The sequence below is a fragment of the Leiobunum rupestre genome, chromosome 11 (assembly GCF_980474605.1).
Source record: "Leiobunum rupestre chromosome 11, qqLeiRupe1.1.hap1, whole genome shotgun sequence".
Lineage (NCBI taxonomy): Eukaryota > Metazoa > Arthropoda > Arachnida > Opiliones > Sclerosomatidae > Leiobunum > Leiobunum rupestre.
Window position 1 is genome coordinate 49,886,665 of NC_143394.1, and position 27,499 is coordinate 49,914,163.

At 35.5% G+C, this 27,499-nt stretch overlaps 3 protein-coding genes across 5 annotated transcripts; 1 reads left to right on the forward strand and 2 right to left on the reverse strand.

The window, feature by feature from the left end:
* Positions 1-13,340: 13,340 nt before the first annotated feature.
* Positions 13,341-14,344, forward strand: RpL17 (ribosomal protein L17). Its single transcript, XM_090163099.1, has 4 exons — positions 13,341-13,423; positions 13,613-13,836; positions 13,897-14,092; positions 14,154-14,344. The coding sequence occupies exons 2-4, from the start codon at positions 13,621-13,623 to the stop codon at positions 14,297-14,299; spliced, it is 558 nt and encodes a 185-aa protein (XP_090019225.1). The 5' UTR covers positions 13,341-13,423; positions 13,613-13,620; the 3' UTR covers positions 14,300-14,344.
* Positions 14,345-14,355: 11 nt separating this feature from the next.
* LOC149923163 (junction-mediating and -regulatory protein-like) lies at positions 14,356-17,348 on the reverse strand. Of its 3 annotated transcripts, none has more exons than XM_090163098.1 (7): positions 16,162-17,348; positions 15,957-16,104; positions 15,739-15,893; positions 15,585-15,671; positions 15,132-15,522; positions 14,874-15,059; positions 14,356-14,612 (listed from the first exon to the last, which is right to left on the reverse strand). In XM_090163098.1, exons 1-7 carry the CDS (start codon positions 17,149-17,151, stop codon positions 14,476-14,478), a joined length of 2,094 nt encoding a protein of 697 aa, XP_090019224.1. In that variant the 5' UTR covers positions 17,152-17,348; the 3' UTR covers positions 14,356-14,475. The 3 variants fall into 3 exon arrangements, with proteins under 3 accessions (XP_090019224.1, XP_090019223.1, XP_090019222.1); XM_090163097.1 differs by having other exon boundaries at positions 14,874-15,077; positions 15,111-15,522; XM_090163096.1 differs by having other exon boundaries at positions 14,357-14,612; positions 14,874-15,522.
* Positions 17,349-19,660: 2,312 nt separating this feature from the next.
* On the reverse strand, positions 19,661-25,369 carry Upf1 (Upf1 RNA helicase). Its single transcript, XM_090162106.1, has 19 exons — positions 25,282-25,369; positions 24,428-24,619; positions 24,023-24,171; positions 23,859-23,948; positions 23,581-23,790; positions 23,307-23,519; positions 23,074-23,246; positions 22,916-23,014; positions 22,734-22,842; positions 22,463-22,670; positions 22,164-22,399; positions 21,624-22,099; positions 21,292-21,566; positions 21,031-21,216; positions 20,837-20,968; positions 20,680-20,770; positions 20,447-20,620; positions 20,122-20,375; positions 19,661-20,052 (listed from the first exon to the last, which is right to left on the reverse strand). Exons 2-19 carry the CDS (start codon positions 24,614-24,616, stop codon positions 19,927-19,929), a joined length of 3,390 nt encoding a protein of 1,129 aa, XP_090018232.1. The 5' UTR covers positions 24,617-24,619; positions 25,282-25,369; the 3' UTR covers positions 19,661-19,926.
* Between the last annotated feature and the right edge of the window lie 2,130 nt (positions 25,370-27,499).

The window sequence follows — 27,499 nt, forward strand, 5'->3', positions numbered from 1 at the left end:
TGATCGAACGAAATTTGATCGAAAGCTACTGTAGGGTAAAACTACTAGTTTTTGGGAGTAAATCGAAAAGGCAACATCTAGTCATGATCTAGTCAGAATGAGATACAGTAGACTATGAATAATAATTATTTCTTTAAACTGTACTAACAGATTCAAACTATTCTCCACTATATTTATAATACAACTAAAAAACAACAAAAATTCAAAAAATAATATACAGAAAAAAACCTGAGCGCAGTGACGTAGAAAACAAAATATTCTGTCGGACATCGGTGGTCACGTGATTTGGTTAAGTACTACCAAGTTGAAAGTATCAAAATTGGCCCTTTTTGTAAATTCGTCTGGCTAGTTGGGCAAGGGTTAGCGAGATTTCTATAATTTCATTGTTCAATCGAAAGGATTTTTCGTTTTTCGTTTTGAGAGAAGTTTGCCAAGTCGTTAAATTAAGGTAATTGATTTATTAAATGAAATATTTTTAAATTCTATCCAAATTGATTTTAATTCATTTTCAGGAATAATGGAAACATGTATGTAAATATAACCTTGTGTCTTCTATTAAAATTGGGCTTGTTTCTTTATCAATACTTGGTCTAGAACTATAAGAAATAAAAAAAATATATAATAAATTTGTTAACTTTATGTATTTTTAATAATTTTAGAAAAATACTAACTTTTCAAACAATCAATCCATGGTTAGTGCTTTTTACTAAACGCGGACGACCGCGGGCCTCGGTAGGTGCAGACGAATTTAAGCAGCCGACGCTTTGTCAAAAAATAACCAACTCCCGTGAGCCTCTGCGCGTAATTCTTTTTCATAATCACCTATTAATAGAAATACCTATTAAAACAAGTTCGCCAAGGGCGATAATATTATTTCGTTTCCTATGTAAACGAACCGAAGTTACCAAAGAGCCTTTCTTAAGAAATGTCAGTTGTTACAAAAATTATTGTGTTTTTTTTTCAGAAACTCTTCGTAAAAATCTGTTAGAATTTAGTGGGTAAAGTTTGGCGTCGGAAGTAAAGCTAAACAAAGAAATATTTCTCCTTAATCTTTCTCAGTCGGAATTCTTTTTTTTTTTACTAATTAAATACACTGTTACTGCTATATTATACCCTGTTCGCATGGAGAAGCTAGGGTGAAAAGATGGACCAAAAAAACGGAGGCGGACCTCGAAGATGTTCGCCTTCGGTTTTGCTATCACCTAAGGGGGTGCGATCAATAACTTTCTTCGGTGCGAACAATTGACGGATTACGGAAAGTCCAGTTCCGAGAACATATGCACGTGCGAACGCTTTATGGTACCTTCTTTTCTTAAAATATTAGGAAATACTGAAAAACCCAAAGGAAAAGCCCACTTCAACACTTTTCATTTTAGTGTAAGTACAAATGTGTCACGAGGACATAAAAAGGTGATTTTAATTATACTAATAATTATTCCAGGGCAGGTCACTTCCTTGATCAACGACGCACCCCTCAAATGATTAAATCCGATTTATTCATGATTATATCGATTAAATTAGTTTTAATCATAATTATATTGATTAAATCCGATTTAATCATGATTAAATATTATATCGTGATTAGAGCACCAGAAAATCGAAATAGCTGTGTGTTGTAAAATCGGTGCAGAAAAAGAACGAGCGAACGGTTTCCGGAGTTACAAAATTCTGAGAAATAGGCGCCACGAGGCCCACGAATATCAGCCGAATTCGTTGGAAAGGTTCAGTCATGGAAGAAGTAGGCCCAGGAAAATCGACGACATAGTGAAGCGCATACAAAACAACGGAAGCGGCTCGCTCACCTCACAGAAATTAGCCGCTTCAGATTTAAAAAGATAAAAGCGTCGTCGCTGGTCAGAAAACAATACGGTCCTCAAACCAGTAAAAGCTTAGCTCCAGGCCCCTCTTTCCCACTGGGCACTCTGGGCACGTGCCCAGGGCCCCGCGATCGATAGGGGCCCCCTAGTTCTTGCCAGATCATCAAACGATAACCGATATTTATTACCGAAATATTATACTAGTCTATTCTAAAAAAATAGTGCTTTGTCATGGTCATAGGGGCCCCATTATCCTAATGTGCCCAGGGCCTCCAATAGGTTAAAGACGGCCCTGCTTAGCTCCCGCTGGCTTTGAGTGGTTTCTTCGTTTTGCCATATTCAAAAAGCGCATTGTAGAAGGCAAAGCCACATGAAGGAGGGGAACACGGTATTTATCATATCACTTTCCCGACTTCTACCGCTAAAGCTTTCAGCGTTTGCCAGATCGTGAAAATAAAATTATTGTACCAGGCTTAAAAATGATCGATTTTAGGAAACAAAACCAAACCAGTAAAATTAATAACGCAAAATAATTCGACTACATTATTTATTCTGCCTTTGGCTTGTTGGAAGATTATAAGTTGGCAGTCTGCGTGATAAACTGAAAACGTAGTTAACCTTTCAAAAGAAATCTAGCTGTTCCTAATTTAAAATTTCGACGGGTTTAAAACAGAAATTAAATATTAAAAATGTCATTTTTAACCATTTTCTGTTAAAGTTAAAAAAAATACGCACATTATCGTACGCCTCGGCAGAATTATTCAAAATGACGGGTTTAAAACAGAAATGAAATATTAACAAGTTGGCAAGCTAAAATATACCTCTCCTCGGAAGAGTTTTTAATTATCAGTTAAGCGTAACTGTATCCGTGGTTCTGCGGTAGAACGCTCACCTGTCGTGCAACTTTGCAAAAGGGCTCGGGTTCGAATCCCGGCCGATTAAAAAATTATACTTCACCCAATGACAAAAAGAGGGCGCTTTTGGAAAAACCTTTTCCCTGATTCTAAGAAACTGGGTACGCAGTGATTACCCTTTGCCCCGAAAATGCGAACGCGTTCGAAGGACTGACAGACAAACCCACCCACAGACAGACATGGTGGTTGTATAACCCCTCCTAGGGTACAAAGTCCCCTCGGAGAGGTAAAAATGTAGTTTTTAACCATTTTCATTATCGACATGTACCAATAATTATCGTACGGCTGGCAACAATGCTCCAACTTTTTTATGCGGCCTGAAATACATTACGGATACTCAGTAACTCATGCGCTACGGATACTACCAAGGTCTAAAATAGAAGTTTATAATATAACGATAGGTTAGGTTTTCCAAAAACGTTGTGTTACTTTAGTTTGTCAATAAATCGTACATTTTGCTATGGAAAATGCGTGGCGAGATATAGTTACGTTGGGGGGTCCCATAGAACAATGGCCAGGAATTGGTGTACTTTGCACTTCAAGGTCAAACGGTTCTGCACCTAGTGGTTTTGCACCGACTTCTCCGTCTGGCATTGGTCTATCTTCCACTGCAAGGTTAGACGGTTCTGCAATTTGTGAACAACTCGAAGACACTGGCGAACTTGTACCTATTGACTCTGTATTTGTCTCCCCAGTTGGCAAATCTGCAACAGAAGTTGATGAAGCAACGGTAATTTGTTTTTTTGGCAGCATAAGCAATCCGCCTTTTGAGATTTTGTCGATCCCGGAAAGCAGGGTCTTGGTCTTGGCTTTTGGCAGCGTACCTTTCCCTATCTGTAGCCCTCTTTCTTTGCCTATGGTCAATTTCTGAACCAGTTAGTGATGCACCTATCGGCAAAGAGGTTGGCCGAGTGTGTTTATTTGGCGGTTCAGCTAAGATTGTTGAAGTTTTTGGTTTCATGGCCGATTTTGCAATTACAGAAATTGCAACGAATCGCAAAAAAGATGAAAATTCAAAATTATTTCCTAGCAGAAATATCAATTGAATTCCATAAAAATACAAATTCAAAATCAGAACGCTATAGAAATACGAATAAAAAATTAAGACAAATCCAAAAAAAAACAAGAATCCAAAAACAACGAAAAACAAATTAAGAAAAATAGAAATACGAATAAAAAAATAAAATATAAAAACCAAACTACCTGAAAATATAAAAACCAAACTGTTTCATATGAAGTATAAGAAATACAGCCTGAATGACGGGCTTAAACCATCAAAATTCCAGCTTGTCCTCGTGAGAAGAAAACGCACATTGGCCAAATAATGACTTCACAACGCACTACTCACTTCACTGAACACAGACCGCGCAAAAACAGTTCCAACGATGGCACTACCGAGGCACTACTTTATCTATGGAATTTAAATAAAAAACCGCGTTGGGCATAGAGTTGGAACAAGTCTAAATATATTTTGGTATTTTAGGACCAACGCATCTGGAGGAGCGACACATAATTGAACAAAATTTATATTATATCGTTTTAAATATATTTAAACGAATTAAATTTTCTTTAAATAATAAAGCAAATATCATATTACCTCGAAATATAGAAATTCTAAATTTGCCATCTTTAAGATTGAAATGCTAGCTAGTTTGCCAACTTTGGAAAAAAGTTGGTGGGGGAGGCCCCTGGTGGTGCCTTGGATATTAGTCTAGCTGATTATTATTATTATTAACAGATTACTTGCATTGAAATTTTAATACATTTTGTGTTTTATGGCGTTTTTCTTTGGTCTGCAAGCTAATAGTTTAATTCAGCATAAAAGGCGTATACCTTATTTTTTTCCACAACAAGCGAAAAGTATACACTTATTGAGTGTCCCATTCGTCCATCGAGTACAGATCTCGGATTTAAACTAGTTTTATATTGGCCAGAGACCTTCTATCTAGATACTGATAGAAGGTCTCTGTATTGGGGGACCTTGATCCGTGAGAGAGCAACCAATTCCCTGCTACTTTAATTACTGCTCCGAGGTCAGTGACGGAGCAACGGAATTGGGAGCAAGTTCTTATTAAAATAATAAATTTTGAAGACAAAATGTTTCATTTTTATCGCATTAAAGTTATTCTTACTGTTCAGAAGCTAAGTATTTAAAAAATATATTATTCTAATTAATGGATTGATGAAAAATGTAGTTAATATATTTTCTGATGAAATAGGACTTATGAGGAGACTACCCGAGGTGATAATCACCGATTTTATTGAAACTAGGTGGGTACTATATGGCACGCCATCCCGGTCAAAATTAAAAAGAAAAAAGGTTTTCGTTGAAAAAAAAAAAAATTGATATTTTTCCAAAAAAAAAAATATTTTAAAATATAATTTTTGTTGAAAAAAAAATAATTTTGAAAGAAAAAAAATAATTTTGAAAGAAAAAAAATAATTTTGAAAAAAAAAAAATTGAAAGAAAAAAAAATTGAAAGAAAATAAAAATTTGAAAGAAAATAAAAATAATTTGGAAAGAAAAAAAATAATTTTGAAAGAATAATAATAATTTTGAAAATTTTGAAAGAAAAAAAAATATTTTTTTGCATATACCACACATAGATGGCTCTACTTTACGCTTGCAGGGACTACTAATACTGTCATGGGATTATTTTGATTGTGAATTCAATGCATATTTTTGTACACCGCTCCCTTTCGACGAAACCTAAAGAAGCTCGATATTAATATACAGGGTGCTAACTAAAAATCGATACAGAGGCAATTACTCAAAATGTGTTTTATTTAAGAATTTGAAATTTGCAGGTTACATAGAGAGTGCAGGGGGACAAATGACAATGAAAATTTCAATGACCTTGAACCAGGTCTTCAAGGTCATTAAAATTTTACGTCGAGAACCGTCAGGATTAGAAGAATGGTTCCAATTAGAAATGTGTTCTACGTTTAATTTTAAGTCTAACCTTATGGTAACAAGAAATTTTACCAAGGGAAAAGTTGCAATGGGCATTAGTTTTACCATGGCAACCGAAAATGTTTTTGACAACACAGTATGTATATTTTCCCATTGAAAATGACATGGGAATCTGAGCACTTCTAAATAATAGTAATAATAATTCTAATTAAAATTATTAATTTTGATCAAATTCAAACAACCAAATTCTATTTTATTAATTTTGATAAAATTTATTACCGTCGATTTGGCGATTAGTTGGTAAATACAACTTTTTATTTTTATATTTCGCTTTTCTCCATTTTTACCGGTTCTGATCAAATTTGATCAAATTGACCAAAATTCATCAAAATATCATAAAATTAATTTCATTTGTCAATTTTGATCTATATTTTTTGGTTTTGAAAATTTTCACAGGGATTCCCATGTTATTTTCAATGAGAAAATATACGTACTGTGTTGTCAAAAACATTTTCGGTTGCCATGGCAAAACTAATGTAAATTGCAACTTTTCCCTTGGTGAAATTTCATGTTACCATAAGGTCTCAGGGCCGGATTAAGACTTTATTGGGCCCTAGGCCCAAGTTAATTTTGGTGCCCCCCTTTCAATAGCGAGCGAAGCGAGCTAGGCGCTTCCTCAATTTATATTGAGAAATGGAAGGAAAATTCATTTTGTTGCCAGATTTAGTATGTCGTCAGACGTCAGGAGCTAGACGGCAGTCCGTCAGAGAATGTGACAATCAAACGTTTTTAGTTCATAGGGGTGGACGCATTTACTAAAATAACTCCTGAAAATATTTTGTGAAAAGCAAATGATTAAAGTTTTGTACTTTTATTTTTTTCGAAGCATCTTGGTGCCCCTTGTACCAGGCCTATTCGGCCTATTGGTTAATCCAGCCCTGGGTCTACATACACACCAAGTTTCAACAAAATCGGTGATTATCACCTCGGGTAGTCTCCTCGTTAGTAAACTTTAGCGTTATCATGTAAGATTTTATGGAAAGAAGTATTGAGGGCTGTTAGTCTTTTACCCCCTCACATTTGACCTAGAAGTAGCAAAAGTGGGTGTTGTGTTTTTGTTTATCCTAGATTGGACGATGAAACTGAAAATTCTTACACAGATTCGAGCCCAAAAAAATATAATAAAAGTCCTCACCTCTGTGACCTCTAAAGCAAGAACTTCCGATGACATCTTGGAAAATGTCATATAACGGCCAATTTCGATGACGTGCCGTTGCGCGAACATTGCGTCATAAAAGTTGGCCGTGGTATTATCTATCACTTGTATATAATTAAACACATTCTGGTTACCTGGAGGGCTAATAAAGATAAGTGGCGTCGGGAAAATATTTAGGAATTTAAATGTTTATTCGTTATATCATGTGTAACATTATGTTACACATGGTTATATACACATTTTTATTGTTGCTGTCTGTAACTTATATTTGGTTTAATGTTGTGTATTGTTTTTAAACCGTGCTCCCTTTAATTTGGTGACGCCGCCCCGATTTCAAGGGGTTGTACTTTGCATGGGTTTACCAATAAATCTTAAATCTATAGTTACCATGGTATCTATGGAGGTAATTTTTTCGGAGTTCCGAAAGGAAGTGGGTAAACACTATTGCCTACGCGCGAGGCAGTTATTTCCAATCTAGGGTACAAGGTTTTTATTATCTTTGATTGTAGTATCCATAATTTCAACACCTCAATGTCCAACGTTCTGGATTCTGGGGCAAAAACGCGCTCAGATGAATGAGAGCCAATCAATCGGCCAATCCTTTTCTGATCCTTAAGAAGATAAATAAATTTACTGGCTTAATACGAAGTAGTTCGCGAAGTTTCTTGCAAAATTTCAACTATTTACAATTTAATATTTAAAAAAAAATGGTACGCTTCTGTCATATAGCAAAATGTACCTCAAATTAATGTTTTAAATTGCTAATATAGAAACTTCAATCGTTTTCAGCGAATCTACGATTATTTCGTCTTTTTCCAAAGGTTGCATTACCCGTTCTTAGAACACTCAAGGAAGTTTGAGTTAGTAATATAAGGCGAATGTATAACTATCACAATAAATATTTTTCTGAATACTATAGCTTTTGAATAATTTTAAATCTTCGAATTTGTTTTTTTTCTTTAATGCAATGCCCTTTCCCCCAAGAGCCCACACAATGTTTGCTTATAAACTGCGTAATGATAATCTAATAATATTTTAGTATTCGCGACCGAAAACTATCGCTATGCCCCCTTTGGTTCGCCATTGAAACCTAGATAGTTACCCATAGAAATAGAAATGAGACTAGAACCACGATCGGATTGGGGGGAAATGTAACAGCTAGATGGCCGCCATTAGAGTGGAATTGCACATGTACGCGCCATCTAATAAAAATAATTTAAACTAAATATGATCACGTGGCATAACGTCTTATGCAACGTCGTCTGGTTTGTTTGTGTTTTTCGATTGGTTTTCGACATTGTTGAGTTGCAAAAAAAAGATTTATTATTTCAACGACAACATAGAAGTTATTTAAACAAATTTGAAATTCATTATGTTCACAAGAATCTACATTACCGTAAATATAATACACGTTTTAAATTTACTGACCTTGAAATAAAATAGGCTTAGAAAACTTGTGTATAATAGGTGTTTCTATAAAATACGGGAGGTCACAAGTAAATGTTTTTTCTACGTCGCTAGCTATCGTGCGAAACGCGTGTGCCAATAAAGCACTGAAAAGCTTAAGCTCGTGACGCGGGGAAAAACATTTCATACATTTAATTTATTTATTGATTTATTTTATAGAAACACCTATTGCTTTCCCTTTCATTCCCAGGTTTTTGTCTCTTGAAAAATAATTCTTATAATATTACATACTTGTGAAATGAGCATTTTATTTCCGAAATCGGTTATTACGAAGCAAAAAAATAATTTTTTTACCATTTTTAATTATCCGAGGTTACGCTTATCACGGCCAACTTCGATCGCGCGTACCCGGCTTTAGCGGCCCCGTCAATCGCCTGAATTTACCGTGTATATATTTCCCCACCAGGCTTTCGCTACGACCAAAATTTAACGTTAGTCAGATAGGAAAAATCCACAAAAAATAATTATTTTTAAATAAATTTTGAAAAACATTAAATTAAACCGAATGTAGGTTAATATTTAACTAATAGTATAATATTTTTTTCATTATTCAAATTTTTTAACGGTGTTTATAAATTATAAAAGAGTTAAACAGAAACCAAGAACATCCTCTAGATGCTGCCAGCAACATAGTATTATTGTTTAATACTTGAAACACATGTAAATAAATAAATAAAACAAAAAGTGAAAAGAAGATCACTGTAACTTCAGGGTAAATATATTATTTTAACATTTTTTGTTAAAATATTATATTATTTGTTAATAATATTAAGTTAAAATATATTATAGGCGCAATAAATTATAATATTGTATATTTAGAAAGGGCCGGTTTGTAATTTTATCTGACTAAAACTTTTTCCATAATAAAGGTACAAACCTGAACAGAAATCATCCTCCTTGAAATGCAGGCTGAAGACCATCTATCTTTTACCTATTTAGTTCCAAAGATGTACCTAAGCATCTTTTATCTTCAATTATATTAGTTTTAAGATCCTTACTCTTAAAACTAATTAGATTTACAGAAAATACTACCTAAGAACGGTTATAAACTCGTGAATTAAATATATATATACTATTAATAAAGATTTGTTATTATTAAAGATTTATAAATTTTAAGAGATACATTATTTACGCGTCAAAACGCTCTAAACACCTCTACAGCCTTCAAAACTATGTATTATAATATGGCGCCTTCGCGTAAAAAACGCGTCTCTTTTTCTTCATTTAATATTTATAAGGTAATATTTTTTTGATTATGAATTATACATAAATATATTGCGAAAAGGTAGTTTAACTTACTAAACCTTGTTTTTTCTAAATAGGAAAGTAGAAAACCGAAGAAAAAAACATTTTTCCGCGATTTCGCTTGTATTCCCCGCCTTTGGTGATAGTAGGTTTTTGGTCGTATGTAGCGCTCCTATCGGGATTATTCATATACGCAAATTAACATTAGATGCGAGGCGATTTACGGGGCCGCTAAAGCGCGGTACGCGTGATCGAAGTTGGCCGTGTGCTTATAGACGCAAAAAACGCAAACACAAAAGTATCGTCACTGCGCACAACGTGATTCGCAGTGGCTAAGCGGCTTAAAAATTTCCTCCGTAACTATGGCGACAATGTTTAACTCGCTTGTCAGATGGCGCGGATAGCCCGATTCCACTCTAATGGCAGCCTTCTAGCTTGCCCGTTTCCCTTGGGATTGGCGCAAAGCGCAATGGTTCTAGTTTCATTTCTATTTCTATGTAGGTAACGGCTAAAGCAGACGCTATTAGTAAATTTTACTTTCTAAATAATGATACTTGCATTTTAATATAAATTTGGCATTGTTTGCCTATATTTTGATAAGATTATTTAAGAAAAAACGTCCTTTTGACTTTATAATTTGTCTGTAGCAGACGCTAGATCATAAGCGCTACCTCGGAGAAGCTAGCGGCGTTATGCCACCTAGACTCGTTTCGTACGCGAATAGTTATCACAGAGTCAAAAACGGGTTATACTTTTGGAAGAACTTATGGGAAATATTTTTACGCGACAGGTTTACACATAGAAATCTCATAGGTAACTAGAATGCTGCCGCCTACGGCCGAGCTTGACGCCAGTTCACCTTGAACCTTCAGCCAATGAGAGGCCGTAGAGTGGTTCCGCCAAGGAGGATAATAATCCTCCTTGGTTCCGTTACTATAGCGGGAGATAGGTGACGTCATTCTCTCCGGTGACATTAAATTCTTGGCGAGAACCGCTCTTTGAGCTCTGATTGGCTGAGATCTGGCCACGGCGTTTGGGCCATTTGCCAGTTACACGGCAGCATTCTAGTTACCTATGAGATTTCTATGGGTTTACAGGTTTATTTATTGCCGTATAAAATCAAAGATAATATAACTACGTACCCTAGATTCGAAATCTCGGCGTTTCTCGATAGCCCGTTTTCTCGTGAGACTTTTACCATAGAGGAATAGCCCTGGAGTCAGTAGCGGCGCTAAGGGTGGGCTGAAGTGGGCTTTAGCCCCCCTGCATTTCTGAGAGGGGCCACATATTTATATTAAAGGGGCCACAAATTTATTATTAAGAGGCCACATATTTTAATTTATGAATTTTCTTTATCTCTAGAAATTTGTTTTATTGCCTTTCAAAATAAATTTTTTTACTCAATAAGATAGTAGACCATAAACAGATAGATTCGGGAGGAAGGGAGCGGAAATTGAGAGAAAGTTGAATGGACAATAGAAAGAAAAGAAAGGAAATTTATGGAAATACCCCGGGCATGTACGTGTCCCCTCCAGGTCGGATACAAGGTCATATAGGGGTCCAGTAAACCCGACGAGAGCCGCAACAAGAAAACGACCTTGCTCTTCTCGCTTCCTGTAAAATGTATAAGGGGTCACTAAATTTTTAAAATGGAGTAAAGCTACACTCCATGGTTGTAAGGGCCACAAAATTCTTAGGGGCCACAAAATAATTAGCCCACCTGTGAAAAAACCTTAGCGCCGCTACTGCCTGGAGTGGTATTGATAGTTCTTATTGGGCTAAGCACTGACATTCCTCTTCAAAAATCGCGTAAAGGGGGATGTAGAAACGGGGGGTATGTCGAGGTAGACTTTTATCTATTCATACATTCCAACAAAGGCAGTGCGATCATGGCGCGATCTACCGGTTAGGGTTTGAATTCTTTAAAAAGTCTACCTCGACTTTCCCCCTCTTTTTTTTTTCCCTGCCTCGAACTGGCACTACGCTGTCGGATTTAGCGCCTTCTTTCCTTTCCCCTCCTCTACTATTCCTCCATGCTTTTACTGAGTTCGCGCCGGAAGTCGGAAAAATTGGGCTCCATAGCAGGGTGAGAAATAAGGAATTCCAATAGATTATATTACTCACCTTTAGTTTTCTTTCGTTTAAAAACATTTTTAGAGCTACAGGCATGATCCATTATTGTTTTAAAACAATATAACGCAAAAATATCTGGTATCTTGAAAATCACAAGTCAAAAACCACAGGATTATTATTATTATCCTCCTTGGCGGAACCACTCTACGGCCTCTCATTGGCTGAAGGTTCAAGGCGAACTGGCGTCAAGCTCGGCCGTAGGCGGCAGCATTCTAGTTACCTATGATATTTCTATGGTCGGAATCCCATGCTTTAGAGGTGGGGACTAAAAAATTCAGTTACGATATTTTGAAACCGAAATATTTTCCAAAAACAAGTTACTTAAAGGGCAACGCAAGCTCTGTGGCTAAATAAAGAAAACGTAACGTGCTTTTTAACCCCGTACGCCCCCCCCCCAGTACTGGCGAGACCACGCAGAGTTTACCGTAAATTTCGCACTTTGCATACACATTCACACAAATGCCAGCTCACTTGCGTTGCCCTTTAAAATCACGAAATCTATTGCCTGTATGATTTAAGAAAGTAAATTACTAAAAAGGTCGTTCTTTTTTGCATTGGAAAATGTTTGAAACAGAGTTAGGAATTTAAAAATCAAGTAATGCCTAGTCTTTCAAATATTTTTTTAAAATTCCCGCCAAATGTTACGTTGTTTAGGCTTTCAGATAGGATTTTTTATTTTATTTATAGTATAGTAACTGTGTAATCTATACAGTTCAATTTATAAATAAAATAAATAATAAATGCCATTAACAAGATTTATTTATTTATATGCAGGTAATGTTTTATGTTTTCTAACACTTTTCGCACTTCGAGCTTCCAATTTTTTACATTTAGTACCGTCCAAAGTGTTTCCCGAAATTGGCCATAAGGTGTGAGATGGCAGCAGTGTTGGAAATAAGCTTTTTAAAAGTACTGGTCAATATGACCACAATACCCCCTACTTAAAAAATAATTTATGGTCATGACCACTCTTTTCTACCCCACTTATCTCCCTCCCTCTTTTATTTTACTTTTGATAGTTAATAGCGATTAGGAACTATAATGATATTTATTTATCACAAACCAAAGAGCTTTGATATTTATCACATTTCTTAAGGAACTTTAAAAAATATGTCATTATCTTCTTGTGCTTCGAATAAAAACTTATCCGTATTTACAGTTTTACATCATCTTCTAGTCCTTCGAATAAAAACAGTTTTACTCCTTTCTGACTTTCTTTTTGTTTCTAAAAGCCATAAAGAAATTTCGGGATAGGCTTTAATGTCTTCTATGCTTATGTTTCTTAAACATATTCTTAATGATTGATCTAGATGTTTCGCATTTCTGACTGATGTCTGATTGTAGCAGAAGAACGTCAAAATGCATTACTGCCAGATGCCAGGAAATACATTCGATTTAGGAGTAGAAATAAGTCAAAATCCGCAATTTCATTGGCTGTGAGAAGCTGAGAGCTTTTATCATTTTCTCTTTTCGGTATAGAATTATACTTTTAATTAAAAATAAACTGGTCATTATGACCAGTGAACCCCCAGATTCCATTTAATTTAATGGTCATAGCCCAAAATAAACTGGTCTTTGACCGACGCCACCGCCTTATTTCCAACACTGGATGACAGGCTATTAGCTCATTGTAGCTAGTATAGCGCCATCTATCCACTGAATTTCCACAGAAAGTGTCTGGAAGAAAATATACGCGTATCGTGTAGGGCAATTTTTGGTTAGTATGGTTTTGATAAATTTAATCCAATCAATCTTAATTTATTATTTCTACATAACTATTTGTTTCATTGTCTATAAATCTAAATACGTGTAAATTTCACGTTGTTTGTGCTATTTTGTTCTCTAAATAGATTTATTTTCGAACTGTCCATGGCAATTAATACTATATAAGCCTTTGCCATTACAGGTTCAAAAATGGCACGGTATTCAATGGAACCAGAGAATGCTACGAAGGCTTGCAAAGCTAGAGGCTCTAACCTAAGGGTTCACTTTAAAAACACGAGAGAAACAGCCCAGGCCATTAAAAAGATGCCATTGCGTAGAGCCCAACGATTTCTTAAAAACGTTGTTGCTAAGAAGGAAATAGTTCCCTTCCGACGCTTCAATGGTGGTGTAGGACGAAAGGCACAGGTATAATGGTTGGGTTTAAACCATTTTTAATGCATTAGTCTAATATTGAAACTTGCATAGGCTAAGCAATGGGGTTGCACTCAAGGCAGATGGCCACAGAAGAGTGCTGAATTTTTACTCCAGCTTCTCCGTAATGCTGAAAGCAACGCAGACTGCAGGGGTTTGGATGTTGACAGATTAGTCATTGAACATATTCAAGTTAACAGAGCTCCCAAGATGAGGAGGAGAACATACAGGGCTCACGGAAGAATTAACCGTAATATAAATTTAAGTTTGAGAAATTACCTGAAATGTTAATTAAATGGTTTTTCTATTAGCTTACATGAGCAGTCCATGCCACATTGAAGTAATTTTATCTGAGAAGGAACAAGCTGTAGCTAAGGCTGCAGCTGATGAAGAAGCTCCTAAGAAGAAAGTGTCTAAGAAAAAAATGGCAAGGCAAAAGATGATGCAGAGAGATTAATGGGACTTGTACTATATCATCAGTGAAATAAAAAAATTAAGGTTATTGCTGTATTTTTTTATTCTCAAAATTTCTATACATAATTAGAATAATTTAAAACATTAGGTTAATATTATATAAATCTGTATAAATATATATAAAAAATATTGGATACCTTTAATAACAAATATAATTGTCTAATCAAAATCTGCATTATCTTGACTACAATCTGAATCTGAGTCACTAATATGAACCCTAATTCTTGACACAACCGATCTTAGAATACTTTGTAAATTTCCATCTTGTGGTAAAGGGAGTTTGCTGCGATTTCCATCTGGAAAAGGAAAGTTGTATACTCAAGTTGACAATACAAGGTATTCCAAAAAGGAACCATGGGTCAGAATTTATAGCCCGGTGTACCGGTAACAGAGACCACACCACCGGAGACCTGTCATCAGAATGCCCTACTCCAGCAATGTGAATTTTTTTTTAAAAGAAGGCCAATTAAGAATTTGTCTCAGGTGCCATATACCAGCGATACGCTAGGGATAAAATTGTCTTTGACAAAGTAGCGAAGTTCCTAATATATACTCACAATCTTCATCATCGTTGTCTCTTTTCTTCAATTTACCCCTTGCTGCTATGATATCTGTCAGACAAATACTCGGAGGGCCACTTGCTTGTATGTTTTCTTCCCTTAAATGTTTTGGGGTAACTGGTAATTTTGGTTTGACTGGTTGTAAATTAGGGAATAGTGGTGGGGGAGGAGGATGTGGAGGAGGTATTAAGGCAGAAGGAGGTGGTGGGGGAGCGGGAGGTATTAAGGCAGAAGGAGGTGGTGGGGGAGCGGGAGGTATTAAGGCAGAAGGAGGAGGTGGTGGGGGAGCGGGAGGTATTAAGGCAGAAGGAGGAGGTGGTGGGGGAGGTATTAAGGCAGAAGGAGGTGGTGGTGCTAGTACTTCCGGTGATTTGGGTTTAAAATCAGGGGGTTGTTGCAACTTTTGAGGTGCATTTGTATTTTTAGGGACTGCTAATGGAGTATTTTCCGTTCCTTTGGTTTCATCAGTTGTTAACCAATCAGAAGGTGGAGGTGGAAGTTTGGACATCTCTTCTTCGGTCAAATTATTTTTTTCCTCTTTTACATATTTATTTCTGTAATTTTTGAGTCTTTGAAGTGTTTTTTGCTTCTCCATCTCTCTTTGCTCCTTTAAAGTCTTTTCTTCTTTATCCCTTTCCACCCTTTTCTGCGAAAGGGGAATTTGCAAAGCTATAATTATTTGGAATGAAAATATCAATAAATACGCACTATTTGTATCGAATGGTGCTTAATTTGTTTAATCAGTTTCTGCTCTTTGGATTTCATGATCATTTTACGGGAATCAGTTAAAGCTTTCTGAAATAATTGAGATAAAAACACATTTAATACAGCAATTTAAGGTCATCTGTTGCTGAATAAAGACCTTTTTGTTCCGGATAGTAGCGCGTTTGCGGAAGATGGAATTAAGATTTTTTTTAAGTTTTAATAATTCTGGATTGACATGTACTGGATCATCCAAACCATCACAATCTTCAAAGGTTTCTTGGGCATCAAAAAAAATTCCTTCTTCTTCTTGAGCTTAAAATCATAAAAGTTTAAATTTAAATAAAAATTCAAACACCAAGGTTTAAATCAATTTACTTTGCATTTTATTCTTGATGAAAGTAATCTTTTTCTTCAGTAAGTTTTCTTGTTCTTCTAAAATTTCCAGGCCCATTTCTAAACAGTTCATATTAGCTACGTAAACTTCCTCGTCGTGATAAGATTCTTTTTTTGAACTGACTTTCCTCTAAACATAATTGAAAAAATTAAGATAAAATTAACTACAATTAAAAATTTCCCTTACAATATCACATATCCTATCTCGTTGTAATTCTCTAGTGGCTTTTACAACATGAAGGAGCTTCAGTTTCTCTTGGCTACACTTAACATCTACGTTGTGAAACATTTCCCATGCATGAAGACTATAGGCAACTTTGCCAAAATTAAATTGGTCTTCTTTCATTCTGTTTCGTTGTTCTAAAAATATTTTACATGTATGTCTGTAATATTCTTCGTAAAGTTGTTGTACAGCTTCATCTGCAGACATATACTGCTCCTTCCACTTTTCCAGATTGTCTTGTAGATTTCTTCTAATCCTCTCACCTATCTCCCTGGTCTTTAATTGTTCAGTAATATTGTCAACTTTACTCTGGGCAAATTCTCTTTCATCAAGAAACTGCCAAAGTTGGAAATTATAAAAGTTTCCCATAGCCATGACCAATTTCGTCACAACCTCTTCTTCAATGTTATAAACTGAAACCATCTCTAACATTGTTTCACATCTGTTCCTTAATAACAATATTTCATCAAGTTCTTTAGTAGCCTCTTCAACATCACTTTCAAACCCTTTTTGTCTCAATTCTGTTACACTCTCTTCATAATTAGAGAAAATATCCCCCTTTTGAAATAGGATTCCCCTCATCACATTTATACCGCATAATGATAGAGCATCAGTTAGATAATATTGTAAATTTATTGTTGCTTCATTCGGGTCAACCTTTGCTGTTTTATGAAAGAATGTTTTCTTTGTTTGGAAGCATTGCGGGAACTTTATATTGGGGTGAAGTAGAGAAAGTTGCTGATGGAAGTGGAAGAGCTCTAGTATACTAAATATTCCAGCTTCAGAATGGCTCCAATTATCACTCGCTTGCCGACTTCTTTGTAGCATAGTTATAGAGGCTTTACCTAGTTCTTCATTCCATGCAATTAGGAACTTGGCTTGTCTTCCCAAATCAGCGGGTACAAATATATCCTTCCGGACAGCAACCCAATCTTCTAATTCCAAATCACTCATTTTATTGTATAGTGCATACCAAATTATAATTAAAAATTAACTTCTGCTTGTATTAAACCTTCAAAATCAGACGACAGAATCAACCTTCTCCGGTCACGTGCAATTTATTACGATATTTTTATCACATCTTCCGGTTTTACAGCTGATTCCAAAGACCACGTGACGTGACGTCTTTAAAAGTGACGCAACAGACACGCGACTTTTTGGTGATCTTGCATTCAGCTGATTGCAAAAAGCAACAACTTGCAGGTTGTCAATTTTTAAAATAAAACTGAGGTCCTCAGAATGACATTGATCACATTAATTTTCGTTACCTTAGTTCCAAAATCGAGTACCTCAAAAAACTAAATTTTGTGTACAAATATTTTTTAAATGGTAAAAAAATTGATAACTTTAAAAACTATGTGTGCACTATTATTCATATTTTTACTATAAATGAAGCTTGAATTATTCTTACAAAAAACAACAAAAAAGAAAATTTGCTTAAATCTAATTACCTGATTTTGGTACTAAGGTAGCGATTTACCAACTATAAGAATTTGTGCTTGGCTCATTAAATAAATTAGACAATCTTGTGACTCTGAGGCCTCTTGTGACCAGCCTTGGAAATAAGGTTTTATTTTAAACTGGTCCTTATGATCAGTGACCCCCTAGCATATGAATTATTAAACTGGTCCTTATGACCAGTGACCCCCTAGCTTAGGAATTATTAAACTGGTCTTATATAAAATGTTCTAATGTCATTTATAAGCCTAAAAAAACCTATACTACATGTTTAGAAGTTAGATTATGTTGGTAACATTAACTTTACACGTATTCAAAATAGTTAACTGTATTTTATGAGTACCACAAGAATAGTACAATATAGTACTATCTCACCTAAGACTACTACCATAGCCTAGAAGACGCTCGTAATTTACCGTATTATCTCTCTTTCTCTAGGCCCCGTAACTCCAGAGTCTCCGGTCCGTTACCGCGTAGCCAGGTAGCCTACCGTACTCCAGGGAAAGCGAGACTAGAGGATTGAGGGTTTGAGGCCAGAGGGGGGTTAGACAGTTTGACTCGTTCGAGAGATGCGAGCGAAGGGACTTTACATAAAACCTCGACGTGCGCCCGCGGCGCTAGTAAGCGGAGTCGCTGTACATATAAATCCAGTGAATAGGGAAATCAAAATTGATTGATTATTTGGAATTATTAAACTGGTCACCTTCTGTTTTTTTGTTATTATTTCGAATTAATAAACTGGACACGGTGACCAGTGACCCCCCAAATTTTGAATAAATAAACTGGTCTGAGCAATTAATTAACTGGTCTTTGACCACCTGACCACCGTTATTTCCAAGGCTGCTTGTGACCATAGCTTGGAAAAACCTCATCTTATAGGGAGTTTACAGTATGACGTGCCACTACGTCACCCGTGCTTTTTCCTATTGATAAAAAATTTCCCCCCACAATGGCGGCCATGCTCAAAGCTATAGTTGATATTAAAAAGGTATCCATTGAAGCCCAATAAAATTTGTTAAAAAATAAAGAGAGGCATAACTATATAATACTAATTTCTGAGACACGATACTTATGAAGTATCGTGTCTCAGAAATTAGTATTATATAGTTAAAAATTTCACCATGACTCAAAAATAATTTAAGATAAAGAATTAAAGAGATGCATGTCTTCTATACAGTAACTTTAATGTCGACTACAGAAATTTCTTATTCCTATATAAATAGGACAAGAAAAAAATACACCTCGAGAAAACGATATTACAAAAACATCCTGAAAACTAAATATTGAAAGCTTATATTACACTGCTAAAGAAATTAACACCCCTCCAAGAATATGTTTTACCATTGTTGAAGATTTTATAAAACATACTTTTACAGTGCAATTATAAGATAAACTATCGATTATATTTAAGTGGAAAATGGCAATTGACGCGAGATTTTTTTAAACCTTTTTTTGTACCTATATTTACAGACAGAAATAAACGAAACTTACTAAACAAAAACCTACAATCTATTTATGGATATAATCAGGGACAAAATAAAATTTTTCGAATACAGGGTTCAAAGTTCATCTCTGATTTCCAGACAAAAATAAAAGGAAAAGTGAAATAAAGGTCATAGGTAAAAACCATCAATTTCCGCATTAGATAATTTCCCCTGATACAACATTGCGTACTTTGTGTGAGAGAGAAGAATGTGTTACCTAAATATTTCTCACAGTGGCAAGAATTCAAAGCAAATCTGCGATATGTAAAATTTTCCCAATTTCAATTTTAAAACAAAACCATCCTAAATTGTTTCTTTAGCCATTCTTAAAACATTAAAAAAGGGGTAAGGCTCAGTTTAAAAATCCAGGCCTTAAAGTATATATATTGGCTGCTCTCACTTCAGACTAAATTTAGCCAACTCTTTCTTAGAGCATTTTTATCTTTTTCCATCTTCCTGGGAAATTTTACTCGTCAGAACTATCGTTATTCTTATAGCACTGATTTTTTCTTTTTATTTAAAAAAAAGATATCTCCGTCAGTGTGGCTCAAAAATTGAAACAAAAAAGCCTTTATCCTTTGTCTCATCAGATTCTTTGAAATGCTTATTTTGCGTGTGGCTTTCTTATGTTTTATATATTTCATTTATATTTGTATCTCCTTTTTCAAACCGATGATTTTGTTTTTATCGCACATCATTAAACCTCTTCATCATCTTACTTTTTATTTCATCGACTCTCGCTGGTGACCAGTGGGATACGATTCGTCAGTCACTTCTAGCCCTGTTTTCAGTAGGGCTGCGAAAACTGCCCGGATTGAGAAGCAGCGAAATAAGCTCGATCACCTTGGTAGGTTGAATCTTGAGACAACATCCCTTCAGCCTGAGAACGCAACTCATCGACCAAATAACTATCCTGTTAACGCAAAAAAAACCAGAAACATTTACAGCAAACTTCTTTGATATAACCTAAAATAGAAAGTACCTGCGACAGCTCAGGTTGAGACAATCCGGGCTGTGAAAGTCCAGGGAAAGTTGGCTGGCTCATTTGACTCATGGTTAATTGACCTTGGGTAAGTGGTCCTTGAGAGAACGTCATCATGTCCTGGGAAGCTTGACTATTGAATCCTGGTTGAGACAAATTCAAACTTGCACCATTCTGTCCACTGCGAGTCATTCTGTTTGGTCTACCAGTATTGTTTCTCCTATTATTGCCTCTGTTTCGTTGCATTTGTCGAGCTAATCAAATTGTTTTAAAATTTTAAAATTGAAATGGAAGTTCTAAAAATTATAAAAAAAGGTTTACTCACTTATATTCTGGTTACCTTGCAGGGCCTGTTGATGTTGGTTGTAAAATCGAGGGGGAATGTGTGCCATGTTCATAAACATTCCAATTGGAACAGGTAAATTAGCGACATTGCCCTGAGCTCTTTCAGGGCTGATATAAGAAATTTGGTCGTGCGTACGATTAAAGAAAGGAGGTCCTGAAAAGACATTAAAATTAACAAGTGATTTTTTGCAAAAATAATTAGGATAAACTTGCCTCCATTGAGATGAGATGATCTATCGTAAACACTACCAGGTATCATAGCTTCTCTTGCATCAAACATGGTGGTGTTCATAAAATGACCTCCCTAAAAAGTTAATAATCACATACACATTTGAACCAGATGGAAAAGTGGTGCCAAGAGGGATCTTACAGGATTGACAGTGTTAACCAATTTCCGTGGTTTACTGAACTGAATCATGCTCTCTTTTAGGTTATTCAGGGGTCCTTCCACCAATACTTTATTTTCTTTGTAAAACGAAAGTAGATGATTCCACAAAGGTTGCTAAAAGAACAAGACAAAGTGGTATGCAATTCGTGAACGATTATATTTACAGAGCGAGTTACCTTTGAAAGAACTTTAGGGTTTCCAACAATGATAATTCCAAATCTAGCTCGAGTTAAAGCAACGTTCAAACGTCGAGGGTCATTTAGAAAGCCAATTCCTTGATGTTCATTAGAACGAACGCAAGACATGATTATCAAGTCTTTTTCTCTTCCTTGAAAAGCATCAACACTGGCCACTTCAATTTCCTACAATACAATAAAATAAAATAAAGAAATGAAAAATTATTTTATCATGAAAATGAAAACAGTTTAACGTATTACCTGGTATAACTTAGCGTGAAGGGAGCCATTATATTGCATATACTGAACCAAATAAGCTCTTTGGCCTTCATATGGTGTTATAATGCCAATCTGTTCTGGTTTAACACCGCATTTGAGGAAACGAGTTGTAATTTTTTCAACTAATGCTGCTTCTGTTCTGTTCAAATAAGAGGTTCCGGAACCGGCAATTTCCTCCTGACCTTGACAGGCGTAAAAGAACATTGGCTTATCGGGTTGAGGCCATGGGAAATCTACCCCTTTCATTTTACGTTCATCTAAAGTCAAAAAAATTAGGAAAATGGAAGAAATTTGGTTAATACTTTTAATCTTACCTGCATACACTCCATTTTGCAAGGAACCTTCGTAGAAAAAGTTAGAAGGAAACTTTGAAAGCTGAGGATGCATTCTATATTGCACTTCAAGTCGCAAGGGCCTGATTCCTAGAACAACCAATCTCTCAAAGAGAGATTGAGACAATCCTGCTCGAGCTGCTTTTTTGCACATAACAACTGGTCCCAGCTGGCAGTGATCACCCACAAGAATCAATTGCTTAGCTCCCAAAACCACCGGAACCATACACTCGGGTTCAGTAGCTTGCATGCTCTCATCAATTAAAATGGAGTGAAATTTAAATCTAGCCAATCGTGGATCTCCAGCTCCAACGCAGGTACAACAAATCACATCAGCAGCTTCAAGAAGTTCCTTTTCACAGGCTTTCTTAAGCATACGGTATCTTTTCTCATCAGCGGATGACAGTTCTCCAGTTTCATCTTTTAATTGTTGGAGTTTGTGAAGTTCCGAATGACTTCTGCAAAGAGGAAATATATTAAATTAGATTGCGAAAACCTCAGAATGTAGAAAAAAAAACATACCCTTCCATATTCCGAATTTGATTGTGTAATGCCAAGAAAGAGACGGGAGAATTAATAGCTTCTCTACTTTTAGCGCAGAGCCTAACGACTTTCAGTCCAGTTTTATGAATTTTTTCCGTCAGCTGGTCGACTGCAATGTTACTAGGAGCGCAGACCAAAACAGCTCCGTTATTTTGCCTGACCAAATGATAGACAATCGTTGCAGAAGTCACAGTTTTACCCGTTCCAGGAGGACCCTAATTACAAGCACTCTAATGAAAAAAGTGCCCAACATGTCAAAATGAAATCATTTGATTAACCTGAATCAGTGACAAGGGCCTCTGTAATGAATGCTTCACAGCGTATACTTGAGATCTGTTTAGTTCTGGCAGATTTGCTGCAGAAAAATGCTTAGGAAGCTGGCATCGTATAACCACATCTTCTACTTCGTGTCCAAGGAGTTTATGGTAAATATAAGCAGAAACTGAAGTCTCATCCACAGCAAATTTTCGCAAAGCCGCTTGCATCCTACAAAATTTTTGGCAGGTTTGAATCACAAAGTAATGGTACAAACAAGAAAAATACACCTACCTATCAAAGGAAGTAGACTTCCAAACAAAATCAACAACAAAATTTGATGTACAATCAGATGGTACACCTAAATTAGTTTTCATTTCAATTCCAACCTCTTCACTATAGTCTGAAGATAACAAGTGGTTAAGGTTCAAATATACCTAATGACCATATATAATTGAATCATTGAAAAAGGATACTATCAGGGATTTTAATCACATGTCCAACACCAGACCAAGGCTTATGAAGTTCACCGAGGTATCTCAGTCTAAGTTCATCGCCATGCATCAATCGCATGTCTAAATAAAAATAAATTAGTATTTTACAGAAATAGAACAAATAAAATTTCCCAATTTACCCGTATCTGACTTGGCGATTGTGAAATAAGCAATGATTTTCTTATTCAGTCCAATGTCCCATCGCACTTCGATATTATCTTGCGTTTGCGATTCTTTTAACTTTTTGTCATAATCTGCTTCCATTTTGACTAAAGGACCAAATATGTTTTGATATTGATAGCCATCTTCATATCTGTAGTTTTTTTAAAAGAGCATTAAAAATTAAAATTTTTAACTTGACAAGGTAACAAACCTCAAAAGCACTTGTTGAGGTTCTTCGTCTACTCCAGGTTTTTCCAAGTCTTGAAAAGACGCATCCACATTATCCTTCCACAATTCCTCTAGTTTATTTATCTGCTGAGCTGTTATTTGTCGAGCTCTTAGCTGTTCCTGCTCTTGAGGAACCTTAACCAACCATGACAGAAAGCATCGATCGTTAATCAGTGGTTTCCACTGTTCCGGGTCCCTGAAAATTATTTTTAAAATGAACATTTTGATGATTGAGGTTACTTTTTCCATCGATATACCAATTCATATCTTTAAGACTACTCTGAGCAGCACAAGGCTGGCGACATAGTAGTACAACAACTGATTCAGCCTTTGCTGGTATAAAACCGAGCACAAATACATTGCGGCAACCACAATTGTAACATTCCAAGACAGTTTCTCCCAACGGTCCATCCTTATGCAAAGTCACTTCCTTGTGTTTGGCTCGAACCAAATGATTGATAATATGGCTGTATTTTAGAAATCGTGATTAATAAGAAGTGTTTCAATTACAAGGTAACAAAGATAGTCAATGTACCTTCCTGAAGTGTTTCCTCTTCCATTACAGAACCACCTTTTACAAACATTACATTGAACAACGCAACTGGGATCATGAATGCCACAGTACCTAAAAATATGAAATTACATCCTCCAATAAGTGACCTCTCAATTAAAAGCAGTTGCATTTCCCCACAAACATACTTGCAAGCATGATCGGGTAAATCTTTATTATAATATTGGTCTTCATCATCTTCTTCAAAAGTTAATTCTCCTAAACCTTGAGTTGCAGCAGCAGCAACATCTCGTTCAATGCCATTATGAACTGGCAAATGTATTTCACTGCCATTTATCTGAAGGGTACAATTTAATTTCATCAACTGGCCCATAATATCCCGCAACTGAATTGTTATTATTATTATTATCAAAGTGTGATTTTTATCCAAGGGGAGGGAGAAGCTACTTTTAATAAAATGATAGCGTAATCATCACATGAACAAGTTATATGTATATATAACTAGATGCTTCAGAAAAAGTTACAGCTGTTACTAGTATAATTTCTCGTTAAATTTAAAACATAATTCATTAATAGTTATAAGAATGTACTACCTGAGATCTTGTAATGTGAGACTTGGCATGGTCAATTTGAGATGCTTGTGTTTGAGATGGCAATGTGAAATCGGTGAAATCAAACTCTGAACCTTGTGTATCGGCACCTAATAAACCAATTTCGGTCCCCTCATCAGGATCTAAAAACGTCAGCGTTTGAGAGCTGGGTCCATACGCGTCTACACTCATGGTCTGATAAATAAAAATAAAAATACTTTTGTTAAAAGACAAACTTTACTACAAAAAGCCCTTAACCAATTTATAAGAATACTATCTTCTTCTTCTTGATTAAAATCCCTCACAATCCAATCTTTTATCATTGGCCATAATATCAATCAGCTGTGCTTATTGCATTCTTTTTACAATAATATGTTCCAACACATTCTCACTAAATTAGTGGATCGGTTCTAGCAGTCATTCACTCACTTAACCTAAATATGCCAAGCGAAAATACTTTAATTAGATTTAACTCAATTCTCAAAAAATCAAATTAATGACTGGAATTCCCTACATAAGAATCTCATTTTACCAACGGATTAAGCTTAATTCTGCTTCTCTTTAACTGAGCACTTGCGCAAAGTGATAACTACCTCTATTTTATTTTATATATTACTTGTTTATTTTTCATGTTCTCTAATTAATAGTTTTATTAAATTGTAGTATAAGCGAATATTGCTCTTACATTTATTAATTTTAGATTTCACCACTGAATAAAAAATGTGTTATTTCACCATGGTGAAAAGATAATATTCATCAAATTTCAGTGTAATTAATGACAAGGCTTAACTTATATTTTGGTTTCTAGTAAGTAACAAAAATTAGCCTTCTTTGAAGCTAACTTCTACTTTATTTACCTTATGTGTTGGTTCATAAATAGCGAACACTTTATACTTATTAAAAGTAACTCAACTTTAACTGTTTATTAACAAAATAAATTAAAGCAAGTCTCGGCTCTATCAAAACAAGTAAAAAAAAGTGAAAAAAGACGTTCTTGGCATGTGCTGCCACCTAGTATTAAAAATTGAAACTAATTAAAAGCTGTACTATCGCCATCTGGACTTGAGATTCTGTACCAACATTATAAACAAAACAAGCTGACTAAGCCCAGTTTTTTTTGAAATTTATGGTGCTGCCATGTTTATTTATGGAAGGTAACGAAATTAACACAAGTTGACTTGCAACTGAAGTTGTATGATAAAAATAAGATGTAAAATGAAGCTCAACAATTTATCATAGTTTATTTCCTTTATTATTGATACAAAAACATATTTATGATCATGTTAATAATAAAATAGCAATAAAGGAGTTATTTATACAAACTTGGGAACCTAATTTTGCGATAGGAACTTGTACAACGTTGAATGTATTCTTATGTATTGCCACGTGTTGAAACCATAAATTTATTTACGCTGAAGATCAAATATGCACAAGATTTTATAAATTATATCAAAAATATTATAAAGAACGCTTCGTTTTACATTCTTTCAATAGAGATGGTGCAAATAGTTAATTTCAGCAACATTTACTAGCGAGTCGCGACCAGCCTTAGAAATATGGTTTTTTCTAAACTGGTCCCTATGACCGAATCGCTTTTAATTATTAAATGGTCTTTGTGACCAGTGAAGTATTTAACTGGGGAAAACGAGACTAGAATTAATAAAATGGTTATCTATTTTTTGATCACGTTTCGAATAATTTATCTGGTCTGGTCACCTTTTTTTGTTATTATTTTGAATTAATAAACTGGACATGATGACCAGTTATTCCCCAAATTTTTAATTTATAAACCGGTCTTTGACCACCGTTATTATTTCCAAGGCTGCTAGTGGCCCCATCTCAAAAACGCCACAGACAAGTCGATTATTTGATTTTCGAGGCTAGGAACTCAAAGAGGAATACTTGGATTCTACTAGAAATGCATGTTGTCTTCGACGCATGTCAAAGAAAAGCGACTAGGAAAATTAGTGCGCTTACCACTAAAGACTTATTCACCAACGAGAAATCGGTATTGATTGGTCGGTTTGCGTTGTTAAAGTTTGTCTTTCACGTGTCTAAGAAAATTCCTGGTAGACACCTTGTTTTTGATTACTGCTAAAGATATATTCACCACAGTCAAATAGATTTTTTGTTCCCAAGGCTAGGAACCCTTGGGGTATATTTATCTTAAAAACATGACCACAAATCCAAAGGTGGTTTATTTGTGGTGAGACATTGTATAAAAGGCACGAATAATAGCACATTAAACAATGTTATACATGATATATACAATATTAATTTCAAGACCGATCGGTATAATTTGGGGACAATGAATTTGGATACGGGAAACAGAATCATCTAACCATGAAGCAATCTTTTTTAGGAAGGCAATTGAAATATTTTGGGTGGCATATTGATCCAGTCGTTAATTAGTTGACATATAACGAGTTGATGTATACAAAGTGGCTTTATTAATTGGCTTGATGTTCCCTTGTACAAGTATTAGTAGTGACCAACAGGAACTTCATTACCAAGGATTAGAACCCCAAAAAGTTCCGTTGAAAAAACACTTCCGTCATCGAGGTGTCAAAGAAAATCACTGGTAAAAACATTAGTTGCCTTATCGCTAAAGACTTACTCGCCACTGACCAAGGGAAACTTCATTACCAAGGATTAGAACCCCAACAGGAAAAAGCTCCGCAGAAAAAACACTTCCTTCTTCGAGGTGTCAAAGAAAATCACTGGTAAAAACATTAGTTGCCTTATCGCTAAAGACTTACTCGCCACTGACCAAGGGAAACTTCATTACCAAGGATTAGAACCCCAACAGGAAAAAGCTCCACAGAAAAAACACTTCCTTCTTCGAGGTGTCAAAGAAAATCACTGGTAAAAACGTTAGTTGCCTTATCGCTAAAGACTTACTCGCCACTGACCAAGGGAAACTTCATTACCAAGGATTAGAACCCCAACAGGAAAAAGCTCCGCAGAAAAAACACTTCCTTCTTCGAGGTGTCAAAGAAAATCACTGGTAAAAACATTAGTTGCCTTATCGCTAAAGACTTACTCGCAACTGACCAAGGGAAACTTCATTACCAA